General features: G+C 36.6%; 2 protein-coding genes across 2 annotated transcripts in view; one reads left to right on the forward strand and one right to left on the reverse strand.

Moving 5' to 3' along the window:
* The window catches only part of HMCN1 (hemicentin 1), a 511,472-nt gene that overhangs the window by 28,974 nt on the left and 454,952 nt on the right, over window positions 1-27,546 (reverse strand). Inside the window, exons 82-96 of the mRNA XM_037825157.1 lie at window positions 25,697-25,887; window positions 22,692-22,905; window positions 20,992-21,126; window positions 20,436-20,626; window positions 18,535-18,616; window positions 13,638-13,907; window positions 12,906-13,076; window positions 12,602-12,772; window positions 6,359-6,529; window positions 6,001-6,171; window positions 5,136-5,306; window positions 4,778-4,948; window positions 1,840-1,989; window positions 1,441-1,578; window positions 290-411 (exon numbers count right to left, since the gene is read on the reverse strand). Coding sequence (XP_037681085.1) covers window positions 290-411; window positions 1,441-1,578; window positions 1,840-1,989; window positions 4,778-4,948; window positions 5,136-5,306; window positions 6,001-6,171; window positions 6,359-6,529; window positions 12,602-12,772; window positions 12,906-13,076; window positions 13,638-13,907; window positions 18,535-18,616; window positions 20,436-20,626; window positions 20,992-21,126; window positions 22,692-22,905; window positions 25,697-25,887 — 2,519 coding nt within the window. The remainder of the gene's footprint in view (window positions 1-289; window positions 412-1,440; window positions 1,579-1,839; window positions 1,990-4,777; window positions 4,949-5,135; window positions 5,307-6,000; window positions 6,172-6,358; window positions 6,530-12,601; window positions 12,773-12,905; window positions 13,077-13,637; window positions 13,908-18,534; window positions 18,617-20,435; window positions 20,627-20,991; window positions 21,127-22,691; window positions 22,906-25,696; window positions 25,888-27,546) is intronic.
* On the forward strand, window positions 14,056-15,274 carry LOC119526217 (glyceraldehyde-3-phosphate dehydrogenase-like). Its single transcript, XM_037825159.1, has one exon. The coding sequence runs from the start codon at window positions 14,122-14,124 to the stop codon at window positions 15,121-15,123; it is 1,002 nt and encodes a 333-aa protein (XP_037681087.1). The 5' UTR covers window positions 14,056-14,121; the 3' UTR covers window positions 15,124-15,274.

Genomic DNA, 27,546 nt, shown 5'->3' on the forward strand with positions numbered 1-27,546 from the left:
ATTCTCTGTCTGTAGAAAATTAAACAAGTGGCTTAACTCAATATAGGAACAATCTTGGTCCTGACCAGCAGGGTAATAAAACCAACTGGACAGTTTGTAGGGCCTTGGCCCTGAAGATTTTTAAACAAAGACCACATAATCATTTCTAACCTTAGTAGTTCAGACGTCTATTCCCTAAAATCTTCAAGGAAATCCACCCAAGTTCTCGGGGATCTTTCTATGGTTCCTTGACTCATACTCTTACCACAACTTCAATAAATGGTGAAAGCAAGTTATCCTCGTATTTTACCTTTATGGTGACATCAACAGGTGACTGAAGCTGCAGGACGTGACCGCTCACAGTGATATCTAGCAGCAAAGTGCCATCAGAATCCAAGCCCCGGGCAATATGAGTCATTCGCAAGATTTCTCCTGGGAATTATAATGCATTCATTTCAACAGCAATAAGTATATGGTTTGTGTAAGCACACAGCTGATTTACCTTAAACATCAGTTCCGCTATGTTATTCTAATTGAAACTTGAATAAACATAGACAATAAAGAGATTAAATTAGCACATAGCTCCCAAAGTCGTTAGGCTTTCTGAATTCATTTCTCCGAGAATGTCTTTTTATATGGCAAAAATGCAACATATGAATATGTGAAGGATTCCAAATTTTACACTCACAAGCAATAGCAAGGCAGTTTTACAAAAATGTATTGTCTGTGAGAAGGGACGGACAGCTTCACCCATAGACTGGCAACCTCTATGAAGGTATGGCCACAGGTTTTTCTTCTTTCTCCTTCTTTAAACAGTAGCAAAAGGGCATCTTAGTAAGTGGATGGCTATGAAAAGACCCACTTGTCTTCTGTGCTGATTAAATGCTGGTTAAAGATAATGTCCTTCCTCAGTCCTTCTTCTTTAGGGATCATAGCTATTGAGGCTGAACGCCTTTGAAAAGGCTTGAAATGAGGGTCTATAAAAACCTTTATGCACACATGGTAAGGGCCAAAAGTACCTAAGACATATTCGTTAAGACTAAGAATAAAAGCAAAAATCCTTTTGATTTGTTTTATTTCTGACTCTTTGGTAAGGAATCCCTATAAGATATCATAATTGAATATTGGGACCACAGATGAAAACTAATTAATAACAGACTCATTTTCCTGCTCTGCTTTCACCCTTAAAACCCTAAGGACTAAAAGAGAAAAGATATAGAAAAGAAGAGAAAAAAGCTTTCTATATCACCATACTGCTTGAAAACATATGGCCTCTTATAGACCCTATATCATTATAAGCTTATAGGAAAATATTATACTGTTCCTATATCACTAATAAGATTAGATCAAAAACTTTGAAATCATTCTCTGCAGAATCTATAGCATATTTTTCTTAATCACCAACATTTAAGGCAGTCATATTTTTATACTAACAGAACATTAAGCCAAGCTGAGACTAACCAGTTGCAAATTCCACTTGGGTTTCTCTTTTGAAGACTGCATTGGTAAGGGTAAAGCCATTGACAGCCTCTCCTATTTCCTTTGCTGTTGTCCAGTAAATGGGATTTAGAATGGAAACTATTTTTCTCATTGCTGGGCCTAAAGAAAAAAAAGATACGTAAGGTAACAAAGCAAAATATTTACAGTTCATTGTTATTGTCTTCATAGCATATTATTCATCAGGATTAATCTTGAATCCCAACAAAACAAATACCAATGGTAAGGGCCTACCATTGTGATAGCCACTGATCATTTAGTAGTAACAGCCTATCAGACACTTTAAGTGAAAATAAGATGAAGTAGATTGAATAAGTCAAAAAAGAGGCTTATTAAATAACTTTTGTAAGCAAAGAGACTTACCAAGGCTGCGAGGCACATTGGTAATTTTGGCATGAATTATTTTAGAATCATAGTTAGGGCTATCTGTTACTGTGGCATTAAGGAAAGCAATTCCAAATTCAACATCATTAATATTTCCAATAACACTTCCTCTGGCTCGCTGTGGCCCACCTATTGGAAGAAAAACCGTTCCTGGATAAGGAAACAATTCCGTCAACATTACATGGGAGGAAAGAAGGCCAGTATTCAGGGATGCTATAAATCTTTTCTCAAACATCAAAAATAACATGTGATATATCACTCTAAGTGTGGAATAAATAAGTTTTCAAAACATTCTATTTTCATGTAGCACCCATCATCCCACATAAATCTACGATCCTTCCAATCTATGTGCATCATAGTATTATTTCACAATCCAAAGAATACAATCAGCAACCCGTCCCTAAGCCAAAGTAAAGTACGTGTTTGCTGATGGTGCTGAAATGACGATAGTGATGAGTTTACTGAACATGTCATGTACTATAGTAAGCACTACCATCAACAATTGTATAGGGTAGCTTTAAATAGCTGCAGTTTGTAGATCAGGAAACTGAAGTTCAAAGAAATGACTTTTCCATAATTACATGGCTAGTAAGTGGTGGAGGGAGGATCTGAGCACAGGTTTGTTTGGCATCAGCACCCAAGTTCCTTTACCTATTGTGTCCTTCGTAAGGACATAGAGGGAAAGGGGGGGGTCACCAGAAAAACCAGCACCTAACCTTTGTTACAGGTCACTTCAACATAAATGGGGATTTATGGATGATTTTCATCTCAGTAGTCTGAGGGTTTATCTAGTCCTTCACTGTAAAGCAATTAAACATTCATTGGAAAAGCTTAACATTTTGAGGATTTTATATTTTCACAGTGCAATTATGATGAAAAACAATATAAAATTTTAATAATTATTTCTACAATATTTTTATGTCCTTTTCTTTTGTTCAACAAAGTTGTTGGTTAGTAATACCAAATAATTTTTTTTTAATGAATAGCATCCTTGATGAGAGGGAAACATTAGGAAGAAGCTGACAGTGAAATTCATAAATATTCAATATTTATGCCTTCTAATTGGATAATTTAAAAACAATCAGTAGAAGTTTCATATACTGTCATCATGTATTATATAGTGGGAAAAAATACAACTGAATTCAACCTCAGAAAAAATCAGTAAGTATGGTATCTCATCCTTTTAATTTGCATTTACTTTGATTATTAGTGAGAGAAAACATGTTTTCCTGTTGATTCAGCCTTCATGTTCTGGACTACATTAATTTGTTCCTCAAGTATTGAGGATGCAATAGGAAGAAAGAAAGAAAAAAAAGACATGAGGACTGCCTTCATAGAACTTCTATTCTTACAGGGGAGAAAGACCCTAATCAAAATTCCACAAATACCTGTAAAGTTCAAATATGATAATGTACAATAAATCTGTTACTCAGGGAGGTCTGAGAAGGATGTGAAAATACAGTGGATATCTGATGGAAATTTAGGCCTTAACTAAACCAGGGAAGGCATGGGAAAGACCTTTCTAGATAGAAATATCATGTGTCATCCTTTTTTGGGGTGGGGTGGAGTATAACCTGCCACATCTGAGAAACCAAAACAGCAGAGAGCGTAAAGAGTGATGGGGATCATGGTACAGGATTATGCAGGAAAGCAGTATGGCCAAGCAGGACCTGGGAGACCATATGGTCCTTACCCTTAGTCCCAAGCAGGGGGAAAGGTAGGTAGAAGGACCACAAATTCATTTGTTTTCTGGGTCATCATTGACAAGCTTGACCTCCCATTTTGACTCAGGTCTCACAGAGGAACCTCTCAAGTCCCCCTGCTCAACAGAAGTCTCCTAGTTTGGGCTCTCAGCCTAGGATTCTTGAAACCTTCTGCCAGACTTCTGTAACCCAAATTGTCTGCCTAATTGGATTTTTTCTTATTTGAATTTTCTGCTGGGTGCCACTAGAGCCCTGGCAACACCAGATGCTGAGCTGCAAAATACCTTGATTGAAACAAGAGCAGTTCCTATGCCTATTTATCAGAGCCTCAAAACCCTTGGAAATCAGTTGTGACATTGAGCAGTTGACTGGCAGACTTTTAGATTGTCTAGATTCTATAAATCTTTTAATGTAATCCCCTCTCTCAAATAGGTCCTGTCACTTTACAGGGGCATTTTATTTCTAAAGTAAACTTAAAGCTTTGTTAAGTCCTTTGTTATCCTGACACTTCAACAATGTGAAACTGCTATTGTTGTTTTTCTTACAATCCTTAGAAGTCTGGCCTCAGAGATAAATACCCTTTGGCTTATCCACCAATTCTTGGGATCCCAGCAAACTCTTTCCAAGGTCTGAGCTCCAGAATTCTGAATTTGTTTCTTCTGAATTTTTCCGTTGCTTGCAATATAAAGCCACTTTGCATGACTTGGGGTTTATGACTTGGGGACTGCTTCTCTTATTCTTTCTCCTTGAACTAACGTGGTTCTCCTTGAATCCTGTTCTACCTTCCACATGCATGTTCTTCATATGCCCATCTTAATGGACAGTCTACAATTGCATACTTCTGTTACTTTTCAGTCTCTGCCCTAGTCTTACCTTATCCTGGCATCTCAGCTTTTTTCTGTGGCTTTCCTCACACTGCCTCAACCTTTTACCCCTCGATCCCAGGACTGCCACTCATGGCTGTGCAGACTAAACCTTTTAAATAAGGGAGCCTAAAAGTGTGAAAGCAGAAGCTAAAACCCAGACATGAACCTTGGCACAGAGCCGCACCAACCACGGGAAAAACCCATTATTTTTTCTAATTCTTCCTTCTAGAGTTGGCACCATTGTGTAGTTTGTGCACTCAGAGTAGGACCTTTTTTTTTTTTTTTTAAATTTGCACAAAGGCTCAAAACGTGGCAATGGTCCTGCCGAAGTCTAATTCAATTCCTTACCTGGACATGCTTGTATATTGCATCTGGATACCTGAGTAGCATCTCCTGGACAGGGGCGACCACTTTTAGATGGCACTGGGTTGTTGCACAGCCGTGTCTGAGTCTTTTCACCTCCTCCACAAGAGGCAGAACACCTGCTCCAACTATGCCAGTTTCCCCAACTTCCATCCACTGGAGTCAGAAAACAAGAATGGAATGGTCAATAGAAACAAATTGGTAACAGATGGGTTTTAAAATCTACTTTTAGGGTGACTGTGTGTTTAAAACATTCACTTTAAGATATGAAAGAATAGATTGTTACAATGAGCACTAAATGAAATACGTTACTCGTCCTACTGCCAGGAGTGGGAAAGCTCACCGGGACACGTGTCGGTGTTGCACCTCTGGATCTGAGAGTCAGGCCCCACACAAGCTCTTCCTCCACTGGAGGGACGCGGGTTGTCGCATGTGCGGTGCCGCCGCATCTGCCCTCCATTACACGTCCGGCTGCACATTTCCCAGCCACTCCAGGGACTCCAGTTACCATGAGCTACAAATACAGAATCATTTAACAAGAAATGGAGCCCTATAAATGAGACGTGTTAAACAATGACATTCATCCAAAAGGTAAGGGAAATTCTTCCCAGGAACTGAAAAGAAACATTCAAATCTATAGATAGGCAACTTTCAAAGGCTGATGATTTAGCTTTTGTTTTGACTAGAAACTGGACGTACATTCCAGTGATTGTGCAATTTCATTTAACATGCAGTTATTGAGTCTTAAAGTATTCCCAGAGTTGGAGGGTATCAACGAAACAGGGTCTCTGCCCTTGATGAGCTATGGCTCTAACATTCAGAATACAGTAAAACTCAGATTTCCAGATAGCAAATTGCTGCTAGAGCCTAAAACTCTAGCTTGGAGACTGAATTAATGCAAAGAGCTGACTACATTCCTCCATAAAGTGATCATCAACATCACCAACAGTTTGCATATAATATTGTCCTCATCCTTGCACTTTGCAGCTGGTCCCACATAAAGAAAATGAAATAGGACACAAGTTCCTGCCCATGTAAGTCAATGACATCTATTGTATTACATAGACACGGCAGAAACCATACAATGTTTTCATATCCTAAACCAAAGGTAGAAGAACCAAGTAACAGAACAACACAAATGTAAGGATTTAAGACCTTAATGAAACTTAAAGGAAGTGTAATGGTGACTCCCTATTTCCAGCACTCACTTGGACAAGGATCATTATTGCAAAAATCACTCTGGACATCAGTCCCTTCACATCTGCTTCCTCCATCCTGGGGTGCTGGGTCCGAGCAGTCCCTCGTTCTCCGTCTGGCACCTCCTCCGCAGGACACAGCACAGGTGCTCCAGCTGGACCAAGTCGCCCACTTGCCATCAACTGACATTGGGTAAAACATAGGTGCGTGGTTACCACTTAAACAGGATCAGCTTAAACTCTGGTTATTGCTAGGGAGTGTGGGGAATACTCAGAATGGAATAGATTCTCATTGACATACTACTTACATAAGAGATAGATGCAAATTTATTAAATTTATTAAATCTTTAACCACTGTGTTTTCTTGTACCTGGACAGTGTCTTTCACTGCAAACTTGCATCTGTGTTTCTGCTCCAGCACAGTAGGACCCGTCAAAGGATGGTGGTGGGTTATTGCATAGCCGTGTTCTTGTCTGGGTACCTTTCCCACAGCTTTTGCTGCATGTGTCCCAAGGCTGCCAAGCGTTCCATGCTCCATGAACTACAAACACCCCGAGAGACAGAGTTTCAAGTCACAGAACCATGTTTGTTTAAAAAGCAAACAAAATTACACAAATAAATCAACTCAGTAATGAGTTAAATTAGTCCAGAATCTAAAAAAAATTGAAATTGTACCAAAGGAAACATATATCATGTTCTTCCTTTCCCCTTCTGGTTATGTTTGCATGGGAATATGTGCTATAGATAAATTGAGAAAGCTACCTAATGCCAAAATAAATGCTTAAAATTATCCAAAGTGGTTATTCTTTTGGAATTAAATGTAATCAAACTAGCATATGTAGACACAGTCTGCATGTTTAAACTTCAGCTAAGTATTTTTGTACTCAGGAGAAAATGGCAGAATCTAGGAGTGATGCTGTATACTCTTAGATATGATTATGGACAACACAGATATTTCCACAATGATAACTTGGATCCCAGATTCAACTTCATGTTTAAATATGTACTTGGTTTTTCAAAACATGATGATTTGTGGTTGAAACTCTTAGAAAATTTTTCTCCATTACATAATGTTCATGATTTTGAATCCTGAATAACACACTCACCTGCTTCCTAAACAACAGAAAGCACTGACTAGCAGTTTCCAAGGAGTGAGATCAAAGCGTTCCTTTGGTAAGTAACACATTACACCATCTGACCACAAGACTGGAACAACCTTGTGTTTCCTACCAGGCCCATGGGCTGAGAATCAACATTATGCTTTCTCTTATGTGTAAGTCAGTATCAAGTCATATTTTCATTTTAAGGGAACATTCTGGATATGGATTCATAAAGCATATCTTTTTGTTTACCAGGTTTAACGAAGATATGAACCAAAACTGGAGCCTCAAGATCCCTGTCTAAATATTCTCTTAATATAACCTCTAAGATGCCCCTTAAATAAGTTGAAGACCAAGTAATGAAATCATCACTTGTCTGCTTTGTTTAGAAAATATTTTAAAATGCATCTTGCATTTTCTTTTAATGAATTGATTTCTGATTGAGTTAACTAAATATCCCTGTACTTTGTAGACACAAGCAAGCACAGTCACCCAAATCTACTTTAGCAGACAAGAAGTTACACTAACAAGTATTTGATTAAACCTAAAAGGAAAGAAAAAAACCTTTAAATATATGGTAGATACTGCTCAGAGCTACTCTGCATTGATTCAGAATACTGCTGCTCTGTATGATTTCAAAAATTCTGTCTTTCAAATTGTGTTAATATGTTCTATTTTCAAGGCTGATGGTTTGTAAAAGCCCAAACCTCTTACATTATTAAGGCATATACTATAGATGCATGTTTTATTGGAGGATTGCAACTGGGTAACACTTATTCATTTAATGTCTTGTGAAGTTTCTCCTAAACATAAACAGAAATTTTCAACTGAAGATAAAAAAAAATCAGTCCAGAAAATCCTAATCAGAATTGAGTTTAATGGCACAAAATGTGAGTAGAGAATTTAAATGTTTCTTTTATATGCATGGAATAATAAGAAAAAAAGGAAGAAAATATAAACCAGAGAAAACATAAAATACCATGATATCTAACAATACAAAAGAAAATGACTACAGGGGAATTAGTATATGAGAAAAATGCAAAACATAATCAAATGTACTTGTCGATACACTGGTTTGCACTTCTGGTTGTTGAAAGGCAGTAGAGCATGATGCAGGTGCTCAGCCACAGCAGGTACTAGGGAGCAGATGCCCTGGGTCTGAACAGCTGCTCTGCTCTTACTAGCTTTGCAATCCTGCACAAGCTACTTGGCCTCTGTGGGCCTAGTTTCATCATTTATAAAATGCAGGTCACAAAGAACCTACCTTATTAGGGCTAGGGTGAGGAATGGATGAGTTTACAGATGTAAAGTGCTTGGAACGGTGTAGGACACATAGCAAGAGCTACCAAATACGAGCTGTGAGCTATTATGGCCATTCTTCATTCAACATTCTCAACAGTTTTCAGAGAGAGACTTTTAAAATGCTCTTTCTTTAAGTAATCTGTAACAATATATATTTTCTTAGGACAATGACTTTCAAATGGTAGCAAGATGGGTCTCCTCAGAAGATACCAATTTTTTGGAGGACTGGTAGTTTAAAAAAATATCTTCTAACCAGTGGTTTTTAATATACCTTACACACAGTCACTCCTCATTACTCATGAATTCCATATTTGTGAATGTGCCTAATTGCTAAAATTTGTTTGTAACCCCAAAATCACTTATGGATCATTTGGGGACATGGGCAGAGAGGCACAAAACTTGGGTTCGCCAATGTGCACATTCCCAGCTAAGGTTGAACAAGGTGATGCTCTGCATTCTTGTTTCAGTTCTCATATTGTAAATAAGTGTCCTTTGCAAGGTATACTTACTACCATGTTTTTCACATTTTTGTGCTTTTTACTGGTGTTTTCATTGTTAAAAATGGCCTCCAGGCATAGTCCTCAAGTGCTGTCTAGTATTTCTAAGCTCAAGAAGGCTATGATGTACCTTACAGAGAAAATACTTGTTAGATAAGCTTTGTTCAGACATGAATTATAGCTGTTGGCTGTGAATTCAATGTTAATGGATCAACAATATATATTACATAAGGTTTCTTTAAGCAGAAGCACACACAAAACCAGCTTATGTGTTGATCCGATGACAAAACAGTTGTGACCACAGGCTTGAAGGAACCTAACCCTGTATTTCCCCTAGGAGCAATGGTTCAGTGTTCACCAATTTAGTGTTTGTGGTGACTTTATGGAACATAACTACCATGAATAATGGGAATCAACCGTATTTCCCCCCATCCCCTCTTTTGATAGGTAGATATAAGAACATGTGTGTATGTGTTTGTACTCTCCTAGCTCTGTCTGCGGAGGGAGCCAAGGCACCCAGATCTTATTTTCTAAATTCCATTCTTTAAAAAGATCAAAGACTCCTTTTAGGAATGATGGATCCCAGGGCCGAGGCAGAGGAAGTACAAGAAACTGAAATATCTATTTGTACCAAAACGTGAGGAAATACTCAAAAAATCTTAGGGATATGTCAAGAGGGCACTGGAGCTAGCCCAAAGAGGCCTCCACTAACTAAATCAGTGACAATTTGAGCATCATAGTAATAATAATAGTAATGGATTATAAATCATCAAATTAAGTGACACTGAGTCCTTAATGATATAAATAAAACAATAAAGACATAATAAAGGGAAAGCTCTTTTTTACAAAGAAAAAGCCAATAATAAATGTAGAAAGGATAATGAAATTAGAAAATAAGTAACTTGCACAGATCATAATAATACTGTTTCAGGCAAGAATCATAAATGGATGCTAAAACTAGTGTGTGAAAGTTTGCTGCAAAGCGAGATGTTTATCTAGTCTCAAAGTAGCCCTCCAAAATATCCATTAATTACAAAGGTCAAAATAGTAATTAAACAGGGGCAGACACCAGCTTAAACAAGTGTTCAAAATTAACATCACCAGTCTGGAACAAATTGACATCATGTGCCTTCTGATATAATGCACTTTGAGAAGGACACAAAATCATTTCTGTGGTATTCCTGCCAAAATGCAAAACCTGAATCTAATCATAATCAAATATCAGTAAACCCAAATTGAAAAATATCCTACAAAATAATTGGCTTGTATACTTCAAAAATGTCAAAATTATGAAAGACAAAGACTGAGAAACTGTTCCAGATTAAAAGAGACTAAAGAGACATGACAAATAAATGCAATGAGTAATCCTGGAATAGATCTTAGACTGTGTGTGGGGGCGGGGAGGGCGGGGGGGGAGGGGTAGTCCTAAAGGACAATTGACAAAATTTGAATATAGACTTTGAATTAGAAAATGAGATTAGATAATAGTATTGTGTCAGTAAAATTTCCTGATTTTGATAATTCTGTTGTGTTTATGTAAGAAAATGTCCTTGTTTTAGGGAATATACACAATTGGTGAATCTGGGTAAAAGTATATAAGTATATAGGAGTTATTTGTATGATTCTTGCAACTTTTCCAGACATTATATAAAAACAAATTAGTGGTAAAAAAAAAAAAAAAAATCTCTTCTCTCTCTATGATTCTAACATGGAAGAGAAAGACTACCTCCAACCAGCTTGCAATGGTGTGCTAATAAATGTTTAACAACCAGCTCTTTGGGGGGAAAAAAAAACAGTCTTTGATTTGTAGTAGCTACTGGTTTCCTTGGTGTAAATGCGCTCCCCATGGTTGATATCTAGCTTAACCAGTATGATTCACAAAACACTCAGTTGGGAAGAGAGATGCACAATAGGCTATTATTGGTTGGCTCAGGGACATCACTGACATTATGTCAAAGTAACTGCTAAACTCAATCAATTTAGGGGCTTGGGGGAATAACCAAAGACAGTAAAAAGAAACAAGAGTAAGCCAATAAAATAGTCAGCAAAACAATAGTTAGCAAATAAACAGTAAACCAATAGTTAATGTAAAGGAAAAAACTGACTTATTTTAGGACATTTACTAATATCATTCAGTTTTTAATTATATAGATACCATAGCTGACAATTTGTATAAAAATTGCTTTAACCAGTTATTTCTGACTATTTTTATGCTCAAATATTATAATATTACCTTTCTAATTCCTAATGATCAAAAAATAATTTTGGCTTTTATTTCCTTCATGATTTCATAGCAGTATTTTGTTTTTGTAACATAATGGAAGTTCTGAACTATACATCAAGATTCCCGAGATCTAAAAGAACTTGGGGATCAGATCAACCTGAATTTAGATCCTTGATTCACTTTTAAAGTGAATCAAGGATCTAAATTTAGTGAATCAAGGATCTAAATTTAGAAGTATATTTTCTAAATTTTAGTTTCCTGATATGTACAATAGGATACAATATCCAACGTAGTGCATAACTGTTCTTTTTCAGCCTGTTCACATCCCTTTTATCATCCTAGCTAAGGTGTTTCTCCCAGTTGTGCTCCATCTCTTCAACTCAATGAATTTGTTCAGTATATTTATCAGTATCTTAAAGCTAATGTCTGTTTTATTTATCATTCTAAACTTAGTACATAGAACAGTGACTTCAGTACAGAGTACATACTCAACAAATACTTGTTGGATGAATGAATGAATGAATGAATGAACAGTCCTTCCTGTGTTCCATACGATCCCTTTCAGGCTGCCAAACAAGGAGCCCTGACCCTCTTGTCACAAGGTAGGCAAGTGGCCCAGGCTGGCTATCAGAGTAACCTCCTGGACACAGCTGAGTCCAGGGATGGGCATGTGATGCAAGCAGAGCAGAAGAGTTTTCTTTCTCAGGGGTTAATATGAGTGCTGAGAGCAACAGAATCTCTTCTGCTCTGAGGCCTCACTCTATGGCCCCTGTGAGCCAGAAACTGCCAGCAGTCACTTTTTCCACCACATGGAGAGAGTTTAGTAGAAAATAAAGCCAAAGAGAGGAAAGTTGAGAGGAGAGATAGAAAACATGCTAGGAAAAACACTGGCCAAATCCTTGAATCCAATTGTTCTGAAGGTAGAATTTTCTACTGAAGCTAAAGTTTGATGTTTGTCACTCATCTGAAAGAGCCTTAACATAGTTTTACAATGTCATTAAGAACATTTGTATAAAGCACCTAGATGACCCTAAGCCTATGATGGGTGTTTAGTGAATGGTGGCTGTTATTATTTCAACCCTCACCAGTTTTGTGTTCCTGAGGAAATCCTAACCGCTCTAGGCTTCATTTTTCTCACCTGAAAACCAGATTAGGTGTTACCTAAGGTCCCCTTTACTGCCTATGATTCTGTGAAGACTTATGCATTCTCTACCTGGTTAAAGATACACCACAGTTTGGAGCCTGTTATAATGTTCAGTTAAATCTGGATACCTAATATCTTGACTAGTGAATTTTAGTTAATGTGGATAATGTTATGTCTCCATAAATTTATCTATGAGATAGAACTAAGAACACAGAAAATGAATATATTCAAGAGTAGAGGCTACAATATCTTTTCACAGCAAAAAAGAAAAGGTAATTGAAACCCCTCTATAGGAGTTAAACATACAAAAGTTTTGCTTATCCTAATACTATTCATGGATTCTCACCTGGGCAAGGTCTAATGTTGCACATGATTATTTCCACAGCACTCCCTTCACAAGGCTGCCCACCATGTTGAGCTGTTGGATTATTGCAAGTTCTGGTCCTGGTTCGATTGCCATGTCCACAGCTCCTTGTGCATTCTTCCCAAGGACTCCATTCTGACCAGCTACCATCCACTATACAAAGGTGAACAGTTACATCATCAGATATAATTCAGTTGAAAGTACTAACATTGAGGCAAACCACAGTTAGGGACCAGAAATGAAAATCTATCAAGCACATGCCTATAAGTTGAGTGAACAGATGTACCTGGACATGGCTTATTTTGACAGTTTTTCACTTCTGAATCTGACCCTTGGCAAAACTTCCCACCATTGGCTGGAAGGGGGTTGTTGCAGAGACGACTCCTCTTTTGGATGCCTTTTCCACAGGTGGCACTGCAGGACCTCCATGCAGACCAGGGGGAAAATCCACCATGAACTGCAAATACAACATTGTACTCTGTCTCAGGTTTTTGTAAGTGAAAATTTGTAAATCAGATTTCATTTAAAATATGCACTGGATCTAGAGCTGAATCTGTAATTGCTGAGAAATTGCTTATGGAATCAGCTCTCCTTTAAGGTAAAATTAAAATCTGAGTGAGAGAACTTCCAATGTTAACTAGAGTTTCTTCCCAGCTTCAATCCTGATTCCCTTGGACATGGGACACAGAGACCAAGAAGTTAATATAATGTCTACATTTTGCATATAAATCATTCTTTCATGCAAAATATATTACTTGATTTCTGAGGATGAATTTGACTTAATTTTATATCAAAATTTCAGTCTGGGAATTTGAACTATTAACTTAGCATTTTACGGCTCCATTCTGTATTGCTTTATTCTCTTTGGTTTGTAAATTGTGATGTGCTTTTGTCCTAGGCCCATAACCTAGAAATATCATCATGGCAAAGGAGACTTAGACTAAAATACTTAATCATTTTTATGATTTGGGTTTCCCCAGGTGCTATTTAATATGCATATCCCGTTGAGCACACTCACCCTGGACTGTGACAGGCACTCTGACAAGGACAGAACCCATCAAATTTCGAGCAACACATTCATATTCAGAGGTATCTTCTTGATGAGCAGCAGCAATATAAAATGAATTGTTGGACAACACATTAACTCTGTTATCCCAAGGAATGGGTTGCCCTTGACGGGACCATGTAATGGTTGGACGAGGCTCTCCAGTTGCCTGACAATTCAATATGACTTTGCCACCAGCATTAATAACAGTTTCCACTGGCTCAAGAGTTATAATAGGAGAACCTATGGAAAGAAGCACATTTAGATTTTGTGCAGCTATATCAATATTTTACCCTGTATTATGGTAAAATTTTACTGTACATTATGTGGTAACATTATTTTGAAAAAAAAATAGGCTACTTTTTATAAAATACCATAGCTTTCGGCTCTCTGCTCCTGCCCGCTAGCCAGACAGCCGCATCTTTTTGTGCAGTACCAGCCGCATCTCTGAGACACGATGGTGAAGGTCGGCATAAACGGATTTGGCCGTATTGGGCGCCTGGTCACCAGGGCTGCTATACTGTCCGGCAAAGTGCAGGTTGTGGCCATCAATGACCCCTTCATTGACCTCAACTACATGGTCTACATGTTCCAGTATGATTCCACCCATGGCAAATTCAAAGGCACCGTCAAGGCTGAGAACGGGAAGCTTGTCATCAATGGGAGTCCAATTACTATTTTCCAGGAGCGAGATCCCACCAACATCAAATGGGGTGATGCTGGTGCTGAGTATGTTGTGGAGTCCACTGGTGTCTTCACAACCATGGAGAAGGCTGGGGCTCACTTGAAGGGTGGTGCCAAGAGAGTCATCATCTCTGCCCCTTCGGCCGATGCCCCCATGTTTGTGATGGGTGTGAACCATGAGAAGTATGACACGTCCCTCAAGATCGTCAGCAATGCTTCCTGTACCACCAACTGCCTGGCACCCCTGGCCAAGGTCATCCATGACAACTTTGGCATCGTGGAGGGACTCATGACCACTGTCCACGCCATCACTGCCACCCAGAAGACTGTGGATGGCCCCTCTGGGAAAATGTGGCGTGACGGCCGTGGGGCTGCCCAGAACATCATCCCTGCTTCCACCGGCGCTGCCAAGGCGGTGGGCAAGGTCATCCCGGAGCTGAATGGGAAGCTCACTGGCATGGCCTTCCGTGTCCCCACCCCCAACGTGTCCATCGTGGATCTGACCTGCCGGCTGGAGAAAGCGGCCAAATACGATGACATCAAGAAGGTGGTGAAGCAGGCATCAGAGGGCCCCCTGAAGGGCATCCTGGGCTACACTGAAGACCAGGTTGTCTCCTGCGACTTTAACAGTGACTCGCACTCTTCCACTTTTGATGCTGGGGCTGGCATTGCCCTCAATGACCACTTCGTCAAGCTCATTTCCTGGTATGACAATGAATTTGGCTACAGCAACAGAGTGGTGGACCTTATAGTCTACATGGCCTCCAAGGAGTAAGAGCCCCTGGACCACCAGCCCCAGCAACAGCATGAGAGGGAGAGAGGCCGTCAGCTGCTGGGGAGTCCTGGCCCCAAATCCATCCTGACACCAAGCGTCGCCCATCCTCCACAGCTTCCATCCCAGACCCCCCAAGGAAGGGGAGGGACTGAGAGCCCTACTCTGTCATGTACCATCAATAAAGTACACCCAGCCAAAAAAAAAAAAAAAAAAAAAAATACCATAGCTTTCCAACCACTAATATTATAATTGCCATTGACAGAATTTTCATAGCTCTATTGTTATTTTCTTTAGTTTATGGGATGAACATGCACTTTTTTCCCTTTGATCATTTTTTAAGGTACAGAGTCATCATTCTTTCATTCATCTGTTCAATAAACATGTATTGAAAGCCTACTTTTTGCCAGGCATTGTGCTAGATGCTGAGGGCACAGAGATAACAGATATACTATCTACTCTCAAGGAGCTCAACAGTTCATTGATAAGAGAGACACGTAAATTATTATTTATCTGTGTTATAGTACAGGTAAATGTGTGGTAATATGTAGCATAAACCACAGTAACTTACTAGATCAAACAAATGCGTGTTACTGGAAATGGAGAGAAAAAGAAAGTCATTCAAGAATTGTTAAGAAAGCAGGAATGACAATACTTTGTCACTGAATGGTATGGTGTAAGGGGAGGTATAGATGACTACTGGATTTTGATTTGTGCAATCCAGTCATGGTTTGGGCAATTCAACAGAACATAGAAAGGTTTGGTGGGAGGGAGTGAGAATGATGATGTACATCCATTTTGGACTGCTAAGCTTGAGGTATCTGTGGAACATCCAGGTAGAAATGTCTAAAAGCAGCTGAATATTCAGATTTGGAGTTCAAAATTGAGATATGGGTTAGAAATAGACGTTCCTGAATCATTCTTGGATGGATAAGATTGTCTCAGAAGAGAGTCTACAATTAAAGAGAAACAGGACCAAATACAGAAACCAGTGGAACAAATATTTAAGGGACAGACAGAAGACAAATGATAAATGATTCTATGAACTGGTCACTGAGGTAGGAAGAAAATTAAAAGAAAATGTTTCTTGGGAACCAAAGAAGGAGTTTCAAGAAGGAGGGAGATGTTAACAGTATTGATATGGATGGTAGCTACTCAAGTGGATTCCTTAGAAAGAATGTAAAAGGAGTTTTATGGAATTGACCCAGAATGTTTCTCTTTTTACTGGTCTACAGTGTCAATAAAGATAGAGTATGAAAGGGTTCATGGAAGAGACATGACTTGAACCGGATCTTCAAAAATGAGTACTATTATATGGGCATACAGGAGAGAGAAGAAGGAAACAGCATGGCATGGGGGTGGAATTTAGCTTTTTGTTTTAAATAATGAGGAGATTAGAAAGGATAATTCATCCTAAAGAGCAGCAGCATATATGGTTTTAAACATTGCTTGAAATCAATTCATGAAGAATATTTAAAGAACGTCAGAAGGGTGTACACTTGAATAGGTAAGCAAATGGGAGAGTGTGCATTTTTTGAGCGGGATGAAAGCAACGTTTTAATGAGACTCAGTTGAATGGTGAAATGTTTCACTCAATGAAAGGTAATGTATATCAGATAATTCAAGGTGGTGGCTTCATGTTTCAGACTGATAAATGGAACAAATAAAAAATAAGACACAAATGGGAATAAAATGTGTTCTATTGTGATATTAATATGCTACTGTTTTCTGTGAGCTTTGAATATCTTACGAGTCTCAGATAATGAATTATTCCTATATTTACCCACATGATCCTACATAATTGCCTTATTACTTGATGTTTATATTAACCTCACTCTAGGAACTTCCAGGGCTGGGGCTTTTATTTTCCTCCCACTGTTCAGTTTACAATTACATATTCAATAAACTGTTGAATAAAGTAAATGTCCCAGATCAATCACTCAACACAAATGGCAACATAATGATTAAATGAGCTCATCTGCTCATATTATTATGGCCAAATAAAGTGTCAAGCAACACTCAGAATTTTAATTTTAGATACCACATTTGAACATTTTACTGTTGCACATAAAGCTATAAATTAATACAATAAAATTCCATATGTACATCTTTCAAGGTTGAATTAATTACACCATTCATATAATTATCAATTAAATATGAACACTGCATCTAAATGAAGATACTGCTTTTGGTGCTTTAATCTTAATTTGAGGCCAATTATAGTTTTTCGCTTTTTTATATGCCTCATTTTTTTCAATTTATTATTTGTCAGTATGTCACTGGCCTGATTTAATGCAAACTTTCTCAAACTGGGGCAGTGGAACCCTCCTCAAGGAGAAATGAATGGTGCAATGCTCTGCATACATCCTCCCAGCAAAGAAGGGAGGAAGGGTTTTTAGCATTTATTTGGGAAATGTGGCATATTATAGCCTCCTCTTACAGATGTATAATTCACATCAGCCTATTAATATTTCTGGGAAGATCTGCAGTGAAGAAACTTGGTACATCTAAGCAGGGCTTGACACATAGTAGGTGCTCTATGAATGCTTGTTTAATAAATGAATGAATTTTGCTTAATCCACCTTTTCCAGGACTTACTTGACCATGGGACACCACACTGGTTTTTCTAATAACAATCTACAAGTTTATCATTTGATAGATGTGTACGTTAGTAAAATACTGTCTTAAATATCTATTAAATGTCTATCATCTATTAATGTCCTACACAGGTAGTCTGGCAAACGTCTGTTGCAAAACATTAGTCTACAGTATCTGAATAATAAACGAATGAAACGTATTTTGTATTCACAAAACTAATTGATTTGCTTAAATTCTCAACCAAATGACTCTCTTATGGGTCAGAACCTGGAATGGTTCTGTAGACCCTCCAGTGTGCCACTGGAGTCTTTCATATTTTTCTAATGATGAACGCTGTGTCTTCTGATGGCTTTTACTGAGAACTTCACAGTAAGCATGAGGATTCCAACCAGAAAGCAGTTAATTCATGGATCTTGATAGCAATCAACCCTGAACACTTTTGGGTTCATATACATTAGTCTTTTTTTTCCTTAGATAAATATCTTTAAAGTACTATAAATAAAATCTTGGCAACCACGTGACAAGAACTATAATAAACTGGAAGAAGAGTATACCGCTGAATATATTGTCAAAAAAACTCTGCCACCAAGCATTTGCAATTTTAGACTGCATGTGTTAGATAAAAAAAAGTGGAAAATGTCTGCATGAGTTTTATGCTTGATAATAATTGCTCCATTAGAAACAGAAAATGAAATTAGACGTGCTCTGAAAGCTACCATTAAGGTACATGCCACAAACTCGGAGCAAGAGAACATTCTGTATTAAGCAACATTTCTTAAACCAAGTGTTGACTTAGAGTTTAATTAAGTAGCTTACTTTGCAGGGTCAGACTCATGCTGCGCTCCACCACCCCAGCTTCATTGGTAGCTACACATGTATAGTCACCAGCATCTTCATTCTATGGAAAAAAGCAGTGTTTTATATAAAAATGAGTCTATGGAGCAGGGGAAATCACTTTTTCCCATGTTAGTTTACATGAAAATTCATTTCTGAGAAGGCATTTTAATGGAAATAGATAAACATATATAAATCTAACCTCATAAATAGGTAAAAAAAAAAGAAAAAGAAATTTCTATCCTTAACTTTTTCAAGACCACCTAACATCCCTCTCTGGGAATAATAATTGATAGAACACCAAAGCAAAAGTAACACTATTTTTTTAAAGCACCTGTTAGAAATTATTTTACTAAAGAAACATACCAATGCTATTCTTTTTTTTTTTTGAAATTTTAACTTAATTTTATTGAGATATATTGACATACCATACAATCCATCCCAAGTACACAATCAATGGTTCTCAGTGTCATCACATATTTATGTATTCATCACCACGATCATTTTTAGAACACTTACATTACTCCAAAAAAAGAAATAAAAAAGTCCACAAACATCCCATACCCTTTACCCTTCCCCTTATTGATTACTAGTACTCATTATGCCCAATTTTAAGACTTACAATAGAGGTAGGCTAACTAAGACAGTGTAGTAACTAATGCTATTCTTGATGATATCTTGAAAAGCATTAAACTAAACAAAGGAACAAATATTGAACTCTTCCTAATGGAAGTTATTTAAAAGGCCTTAGCTTGACTTCTGTCTAGAAAGTTTGAAACCAAGAGAAAATTAAAGGGTGAATTTACTTGTAATAATAAATTACAGAAGGTAAGTCACATGATTTGACATATGTGGTATAGAAACTAAGTCCCATATGTGTTTAGATTTGGTGACTAATTAGAGTGACAGATTTTTGTAAAGATCTTGTGAATGTGACAATTCTGGTCTCATCAATAGAAACAGTAACTCAATAGATGGGACCTGATTTGTAAGGAGTGCTACAGACATTAATTTAGATGTTTAATTTGAGGTTTCAATGTATTATCCAAACAGAAATTTCTGGTAGGTAATTGGAAGATACATATTTAGGAATCTGAAATAATAGTGAGAAAATTTTAGTATAAGTATTAACATTGGCATTAGAGGAAGCATCAAGCACTTCAGAAATGGTAACATTTTTGTAGAGGAAAAGGGAAGAAGTGGTAATGAAGAAGCCAGAGACTTAGTGTCACAGCAGCTAAAGGTAGAAATCATCTCAAAATTGAAGGAACAACCAACAGCATCTAATTCTGAAGTGAAACCAAGCTGAATCAAAGACTGAGAATGGTCCACTGGATTAGCTGATTAATAACACCTTTTAATTAATTATTATTTCAAATAATTAACAAAGTACCTAAGAGGTCTCACCAAATGTGAGCTAACAAATTATTCATGTGTATTCTGGCTGAGAGATTTTTAGATAATATTGCATACAGTTGACCCCAGAACTAACATAACCTAAAGTTCCACTCATTTTCTGAGTTACTGAAGCTTTGGGAAAAGCCTAATATTACTATGGGTTTAGTGATGAAATCTATCCTATAATTTATTTCATATTGTGGTTGTAATTCTTCAATTTCCTTGTTCTAAAGCAGAGTTGTGGAGGTTACCTCCTAATGTTAAATGATAAATCAGTGACTGGGAACAAAACAGCAAAATTATGTTATTGCCCTTATTTATTTGAAAGGGCTGAAAATATCAATTTCAGTTAAAAAATAACCTTTCGATTCAGAGTTTATGATTTAAATAGGAATTTAGGAGAAACTTCTCCCATCCATGGCACCCACAGAGGGGCACTGACTGTGGCAGTTTAAGTGGGCATTGATAATTCCAAAATAACTTACTACAGTGCCGTAGATGGCCAGGGAGCCATTGCCAAGCTGCCGGATTCTGTGGCTAATTTCAATTTCCACCCCCTTTCTACTCCAGTGGATGCTTGGGACTGGGTCTCCGTTCACCTCACAATTCAGGATTGCATTACCACCAAGTGGCTCAATCCAGTTAGAAGGGTAATCACCTTTGAAGACTGGAGGTTCTAGGAAATACATAAGACAAGTACAAAGTAAAAGGAAGCTCTGATAATTTCTTTGTGATTTTGACCTATTTAGAAACAATTTGGTAAAGAGAGAAAAGTCACTTTAGGAACATGTGAATTTTCCAGAATTGGCTGCTCCTGCCAATTAACCAGATAATTTTGTCAATTCTGAAAATCTAAGCTGATTATCCCACTTTGTGCCAATCCCTTTACTTACTGTTTACCTAATTTGAGTTCGTTACTCATAATATTTTATTTCTCATGAATATAACTGAAATGATATTGTATTACTACCTAATAAGAATGCAAAGAAAACCACTCATTATAAATGAATTGCAAATTAAAAATAGAGCACTTTTACCTACCTTTTACATAAACAAATCCAATTGCTTTCACAAAACCAACACTGTTCTCTGCAGTGCACACATAAGTGCCTGAATCCTCTTTTGACACCCTTTCAATAACAAGTTCACTGTGTCCGCTGACACTGTCAAAGTGAGCTGAGGGAAACAAGTTAGGAAACAACACAAATGCCTCTCAGTAACCTAGGAAAATACTCACAATAGCTCAATAATATGCAGGTCAGATTTATGAGTTAGCAACTGAACCCAAGAGATCTCATCATGACACTAGAGAAGAAAGCCTTTTTCACAGTTTTCTTTCTCTGAGTTATTTGGTATATCTATAGAAATTTGTTTAAAGAATGAAAAACAGCAGAAGGAACTGGAGAAGGGAATGAAAACAAACATCTTTTGAAATTATTTTATATTTAAAGTACACCTTTCATCTAGTTTAAAGCTGGCTCATAGTCTTTCTGGGTTTCAAAACCTTTCATTCAGAAATATGACATTTTCCATTTCATTTAATCTCACCATGACTTTTCCACCCAAACAATTTACATAAAAAACATGAAACCCTTTTCAGTTATAATTCAACCAATTTGACAGGTCAGAGGGGAAAATCACGAAAACATATGCTAGTTAGGTAATAACGACAACATGATCAAACTTGTAATAATTTAAATGTCTCTGTAAATGATGATATAAACATTTATAAAGGTAATTATAATATTTGGAAAAGAATGTAAGGTAAACATGCTAATCCTAAAACAAATGACCCCAAGATTCTGATTAGACTAACCACTGTCTGATTGTGTTTCTCTCTCATGTTTTCCCTAGCCAAGATAACTTTCTAATTTCATACTGCTGAAATAGTAAGTGGAAAATTAAGCTTTATAAGTTTAAAAATAGCTAATTTTGTACTACAACTTTTAAAAAACAAAACTGCTGTGATCTTTGACACTGCTCTTCCTTAGTGGGGTGTAATACTGTTATTATTAAGGTAAAAGGGTTGATAAATTCCAGCTATTAACATACATCCTTATAAAAGCAAAAACTCAAGCTTATTACTGCTTTCTAGCAAGGAATTTATTCAATGATTGTAGTGCAGTACTTCAGAACTCAGTTTTGGGATGCAACCACTTCTCAATATGTACAACAACTTTATGCTGGTGACAAATTTTGACAATAAATAGATACTTGTCCTCCCAGGAATGAGTGCTGCTGGGTTCCAGGTCCTACCTTAGCATATTGTGCACATACTGACTAGAAATTTCCTACATAAATTGACCTATATTTATAATACAGGTTGATTCATATACAATGGAAGCAGAGAACTGTATATGAATCAACCTCTAAAATTAGGTCAGTCTTCAGAAATCCAACAGTAGTCACCTTGATCCATTTATCTACGATGAAAGAGGTCTAGGTGGGATAAGTTTAGGTGCACAATGTTGTCTTCTCATGCGGGGATTCTTTTTAGCTTAAAAAAATCTAATTATGCTTGCAATATATGGTCCTGTGATCAACTTATCCTTTTATAAGAATGAATAGAACATATATGCTGGGTAAAGGGTAAAATCCAAACAGAGGAATGCATCTTACAGAATTTAGGGCAATTCTTCCCAGTAATGTTTCAGTCAAATCCCACAGTTAAAGGAAATGGAGATTGATTTAGAGATCTAAATGGGTTTATTTACTTACTTCTTAGGAATTGTATCACCAACCTGGAATAATATTATTATTGAAGGTCCATGTTAACTTGGGCAATGGGACACCAGTTGCTTTACAGCTTAATTGTAGCCGTTCTCCTTTATTTAATGACACATCTCCAGGAAGTTCAGTAAAAGTGGGGAGAACATGTACAGTCAGGCTGATGGTGTGTGTGTCTTCACCTGCATCATTGTTAGCAACACAGGTATAGGTGCCAGAATCTTCCGGCTTAAATAAAAATATCATAGTTCTTAACATTATAGAAATATACATCAAATCACATAAAATACATAAAACTGCATAGCTTGGTCCCCCAAAGAAGCACTCTTATTTAAAGACTATTTTAATTTCTCTTTCTAGGCTGAACCATCAAGTTAGATTTTGCATACCCAAACTTCATATTGTATAGGAGTATAAATACAAGTCATTACAACATTATATCAATCATTGTATAGTGATACAATCTCAGGAAACTTTAGATTCTAAAGTTTATTAAATATCAAAGCTTGCAATGTTCAAATAAAGAAGAGAAAAGTCCCAAGGCTGGTAACATTTTGACAGCATAGTTGGCTCTCTGTGTAATGTGGCCCCAAAGACCACCAAAATTACCAGGAAAAATCAAGAGTGAGGGTAACAATATCTGCAATTCTGAAGTTTCACTTGCTAAATCCAATGACCAGTTCTCAGCCCTTATTTTACTTGATGTATTGGCAGGATTTGAGAGTCGTTCTCTTTGAAATCCTGTCCTCACTTGGCTACCAGCCACCACACTCTCCTAATTTCTCTCCTCTCTCACTGGTTGCTCCCTCTTCTTCTCCTTTACTAGCTTCCCCACAACATTCATGTCTTAATGCTGGCATGTGAGAGGCCTCCATCTTTGCTCCTCTTTTCTCCTCTATTCCTTAGTGATCTCATCCAGTCTTATGGCTTCAAATGCCATCTATATGCTGATAACTACCCAGATCTTTCTTCTAAACTCCAATTATATTGACCATCTCATTCAAACCCTCTGCTTGTAGATATCTTAAACTCATGTCCAAAACTGAACTCCTAATTTCCCCTTCCTCCTTCCTGTTCCAACTGTAGTCTTGACCAACCCAATTAATGACAAATTCATCCTTTTAGTTGTTCACGCTTTTGATCTCAGACGTTTGAGTTATCCTTCAGTCTTTTTCCCCCCTCATACCCTACTTGCAAACTATCAGGAAATCTGAGCTTCAAAGAATATGCATTATCTGAACACATTTTACCCCTTCTCTGTAACATTCTACTCTGAGTCATCTTTTACATAAAGTACTACATTAGTTTCCCAGCTGGTACCCCTGCTTCTATCTTTGCCTCCCTACAGTCTATTCGCATTAAAATAGCCAATGTAATCCTGCAAAACATGTCATATTGCTCCCCTGGTCAGAACCTGCAATGGATTCTGATGTGGATTTGGTCTGCTTTGGTCCCACAAGACTCTACATGATCTGGTCACCATTTTTCTCTGACTTCATCTCTTTCTTTGCTTTCACTGGCCTCCTGTTTCTAAAATTATACAAGGCATGTTCCCACCACAGTTTCTTTGCTCTAGCTGTTTTCTCTGTCTGGTGTGCTCCTCTGCCAGATATTCGCTTGGCTAATTTATCTACTCAAGTTTTGTTCAAATGCCACCTTCCCAAAGGGGACTTACTGTGATCACCTTATTTAAAACTGTAACTGCTCCTCCCAACTCCTGATCCCCTTTAGCTTGCTCTTTTTATTTTTCATACCACTTTTTGCCTTCTGACTTATTGTATAAGTTATTTATCTATTGTATTTATTTTTTACTGTCTATCTCACCCCTCTAGAAATAAACTCTATGAGGCCAGGGATCTTTGATTCTTTTGTTCCTTGATATACTCCCAGTGCCTAAATCAGTGCTGGCCACAAAGAGGGTGCTTAATTAATATTTGTTGAATTAATGACTGAATGCTTTTGGATGCTTTAAGGAACATATTGTGGACTTTCTATCTCTTTTAAAAAGTTTAAGAATACATTTTTTTTTAAATGCAATGAAATACCAAAGAATTAACTGCAAATGTAGCATAAAATTATAGTCATTCATCATAGATACAACCTAAATTTGGTTACATTTTGAAAAAGGACACACAGGAATAAATCATATTCCCTGTAAAGGTTTCCTCCCACCATCCACTGAAAGTATTCTTAAATTCCTAGATTGTGAAAATTTAAGTTTAAAATCAAGGATTTTATGAAAGTGAAGCATTTAAAAATTTTGACTGTACATACTAATCAAAAATAGAGTAATATGTATTTACCATTTATGTCTCTCAACTGGTATTTATAGTCTACCTAATTGTTGATACTCTCATAATGTATCTGAGTCATTTTCCCACTAAAACCATACACTTTTCATTTTCATTTTTAATTCCTTAAAGTCTGGAAGAATAATTGTATGGTTAAATTCAACATTCCTGAACTGGGGATGATGCCCACTAGAGATATTTAGATTCCTATTCAAAGAGGCTACCACTGGAAAAATGAGATGCCCTGATATGGAGAGGGACCAGCTAACAATACTCAAACACTAGGCTTTCACAGTTCCCTAAGACTTTAGTTTCCATGTCAGTCATTAGAAAAGGTTATTTAAAAACCTGAAAACATCAGAAAGCTTTTTATATTTGCTTAATAATACATCAGACATTCTTACTTGCCCACTCTTCTATTCATTCCCATGTATAGTAACAAGCATAGAATATAGCACAGGTGGTCAGAATTTTTCTACCAAAATATAGACTTCCAAAAAAAGAAAAGAAAATTTTTAAGGGGGTAATTTATGAGTTACTATTATCTGTTCAGTACTGTTATCATAAAATGACAGAAAATGAAATATGTATAAAATTCATTTTGTGACTTGGATTTATAAGAGCATTTTTCCTTCATTATTAGAGAATATATTTCCAAGATAAATTAGTAAAAGTAAGGTGAATTAACAGTCTGGCTTATTGTATCTATTCACATTTATTAAACTTACCACAGCATTTTTCAAAATGAGTTGTCCATATGGCTCAGCAGTGTATTTTCCTAACAAGTCAGCTAAAAGAACATTGTCTTTCTTCCAGTTAATTGCTGGTGTGGGGATTCCATCAGCTATGCATGGAAGAACGGCTTGTGAATTCTCATTGACCGTGTAATGTACTTCTGTACTACGGATTCTGGGTGGTACTATGAAGAGTTGTAAAAAAAGATAGTCATTCAAGATGTAGAGTTGTTGAGTTCAATAACATCTCTATTTGCATGGAAAATTAAGATGCAAAAGACTCCTTTTGGGGATAAATTTGGTAGAAATATTTTAAAACACTTATTAATACATTGATTTCTTTGTTACTATGAGAGCAATCAATATTTTTGATACTAGCAAAACTCTAATTATTTTGAACTTAATGAGTAAATTAAAATTCAGTTTCAGAGCATGAACTGGGTTGGAAATTTCTAAATTTTATTTGGCTTCCCGACTTCTCTTAATTGAGTTTCTTCTGCTTAAAGCAGTAAAATAAAACAAACATACAAACAACAACACAAAATACTTCTTTTTTTTTTTAATGGATATTTAACTGCTGGATTTGTATCATAGAGACATTGTGAGAAGAAACTAATAAAAGTCACTGTAAAACACTCACCTGATATTGAGTATCACAAAGTGCTAAAGAAAAAACAAGTTATTACAGTATTTCAAGTATGTTATAATAAATGTAATTAAAAACAGATCAATATATTTAAATTCAGTTTTTATACCATCTCAGAGGAAATTTTTAGAGTGATTTCATCACTCAGTGCATTGCAATACCAAGCCAAATAATTTCTGTGGCACCTTTTTTTTTCCTGAACTTGAATTGAGGCAATGAAAAAAGATAAGTGGAATACTTTAACATACTAAGAAGTTCCTTAATTGAGTTAGAGCTAAAATATTTAACTCTAAAAGAAAGATTTAAAAAGTAATAAAAATACTTGGGTCCTAAAATAAAAATATACTCTTCCCCCAAAACAATGAATTTTGGAATTATTCAAACATATTAGTGAGAAATGGACCAATTTGTAATGACATTTTGAAAAGTGACAAAACACCAACTGTTCTCAACAAAGATAACATTGCTGTGCAAATTCTACTTTTTCATCCCTTAAAGTTTTTATGATTATATGAACAAATATACAAACATTATATGGATATGTGTAAAAATTATAGATGATTTGGAAAGCAAAGTCTATTTTGCTGGATGGTGCAACATAAACCTTCAATTCATTTTCACTAATTTCTCCTATATTTTCATTATCTCCATTATCTTGGTTTTCTTGGGGCTGCTGTTTCTTACATGCTGACACTTACAGTGTTTCAGCATTAATACTTCAACTTCAATTTTTTTTTCCTACTGAAAATTTTAAGGTTTTGAATATCTTTGATTTTAGCTTTGGCTACACACTATACATTTTGTTAAGCACTGTCCTACTTTTATTATTTTCCAAGTAATCTGAAAATAAAAATACATTCTTTGACTGACTTATTAGTTAGGAGAGTATTTTTTAATTTACCCGGGGATGGGATTTTGGCATTAAATTTTCATCACTTGTGCTTCCATTAATTGTAACAAAGCCAATATGCCAAAGCTAAAAGTCTGTAAGAGGGGGATATAAGGGAGGGGTATGGGATTCTTGGTGGTGATTTTGTAGTCTGACTTTTTTCTTTTTTTTTAGTTATTAATTTAACTTAATTTTTATTTTTTTGGAGTAATGAATGTGTTCATTCACATGTTAATTCATGAACAGTTAATTGTACACTATGGATGACTGTATGGTATGTGAATATATCTCAAGAAAATCATAGAGGGA

Source organism: Choloepus didactylus, chromosome 2 (assembly GCF_015220235.1).
Source record: "Choloepus didactylus isolate mChoDid1 chromosome 2, mChoDid1.pri, whole genome shotgun sequence".
NCBI lineage: Eukaryota > Metazoa > Chordata > Mammalia > Pilosa > Megalonychidae > Choloepus > Choloepus didactylus.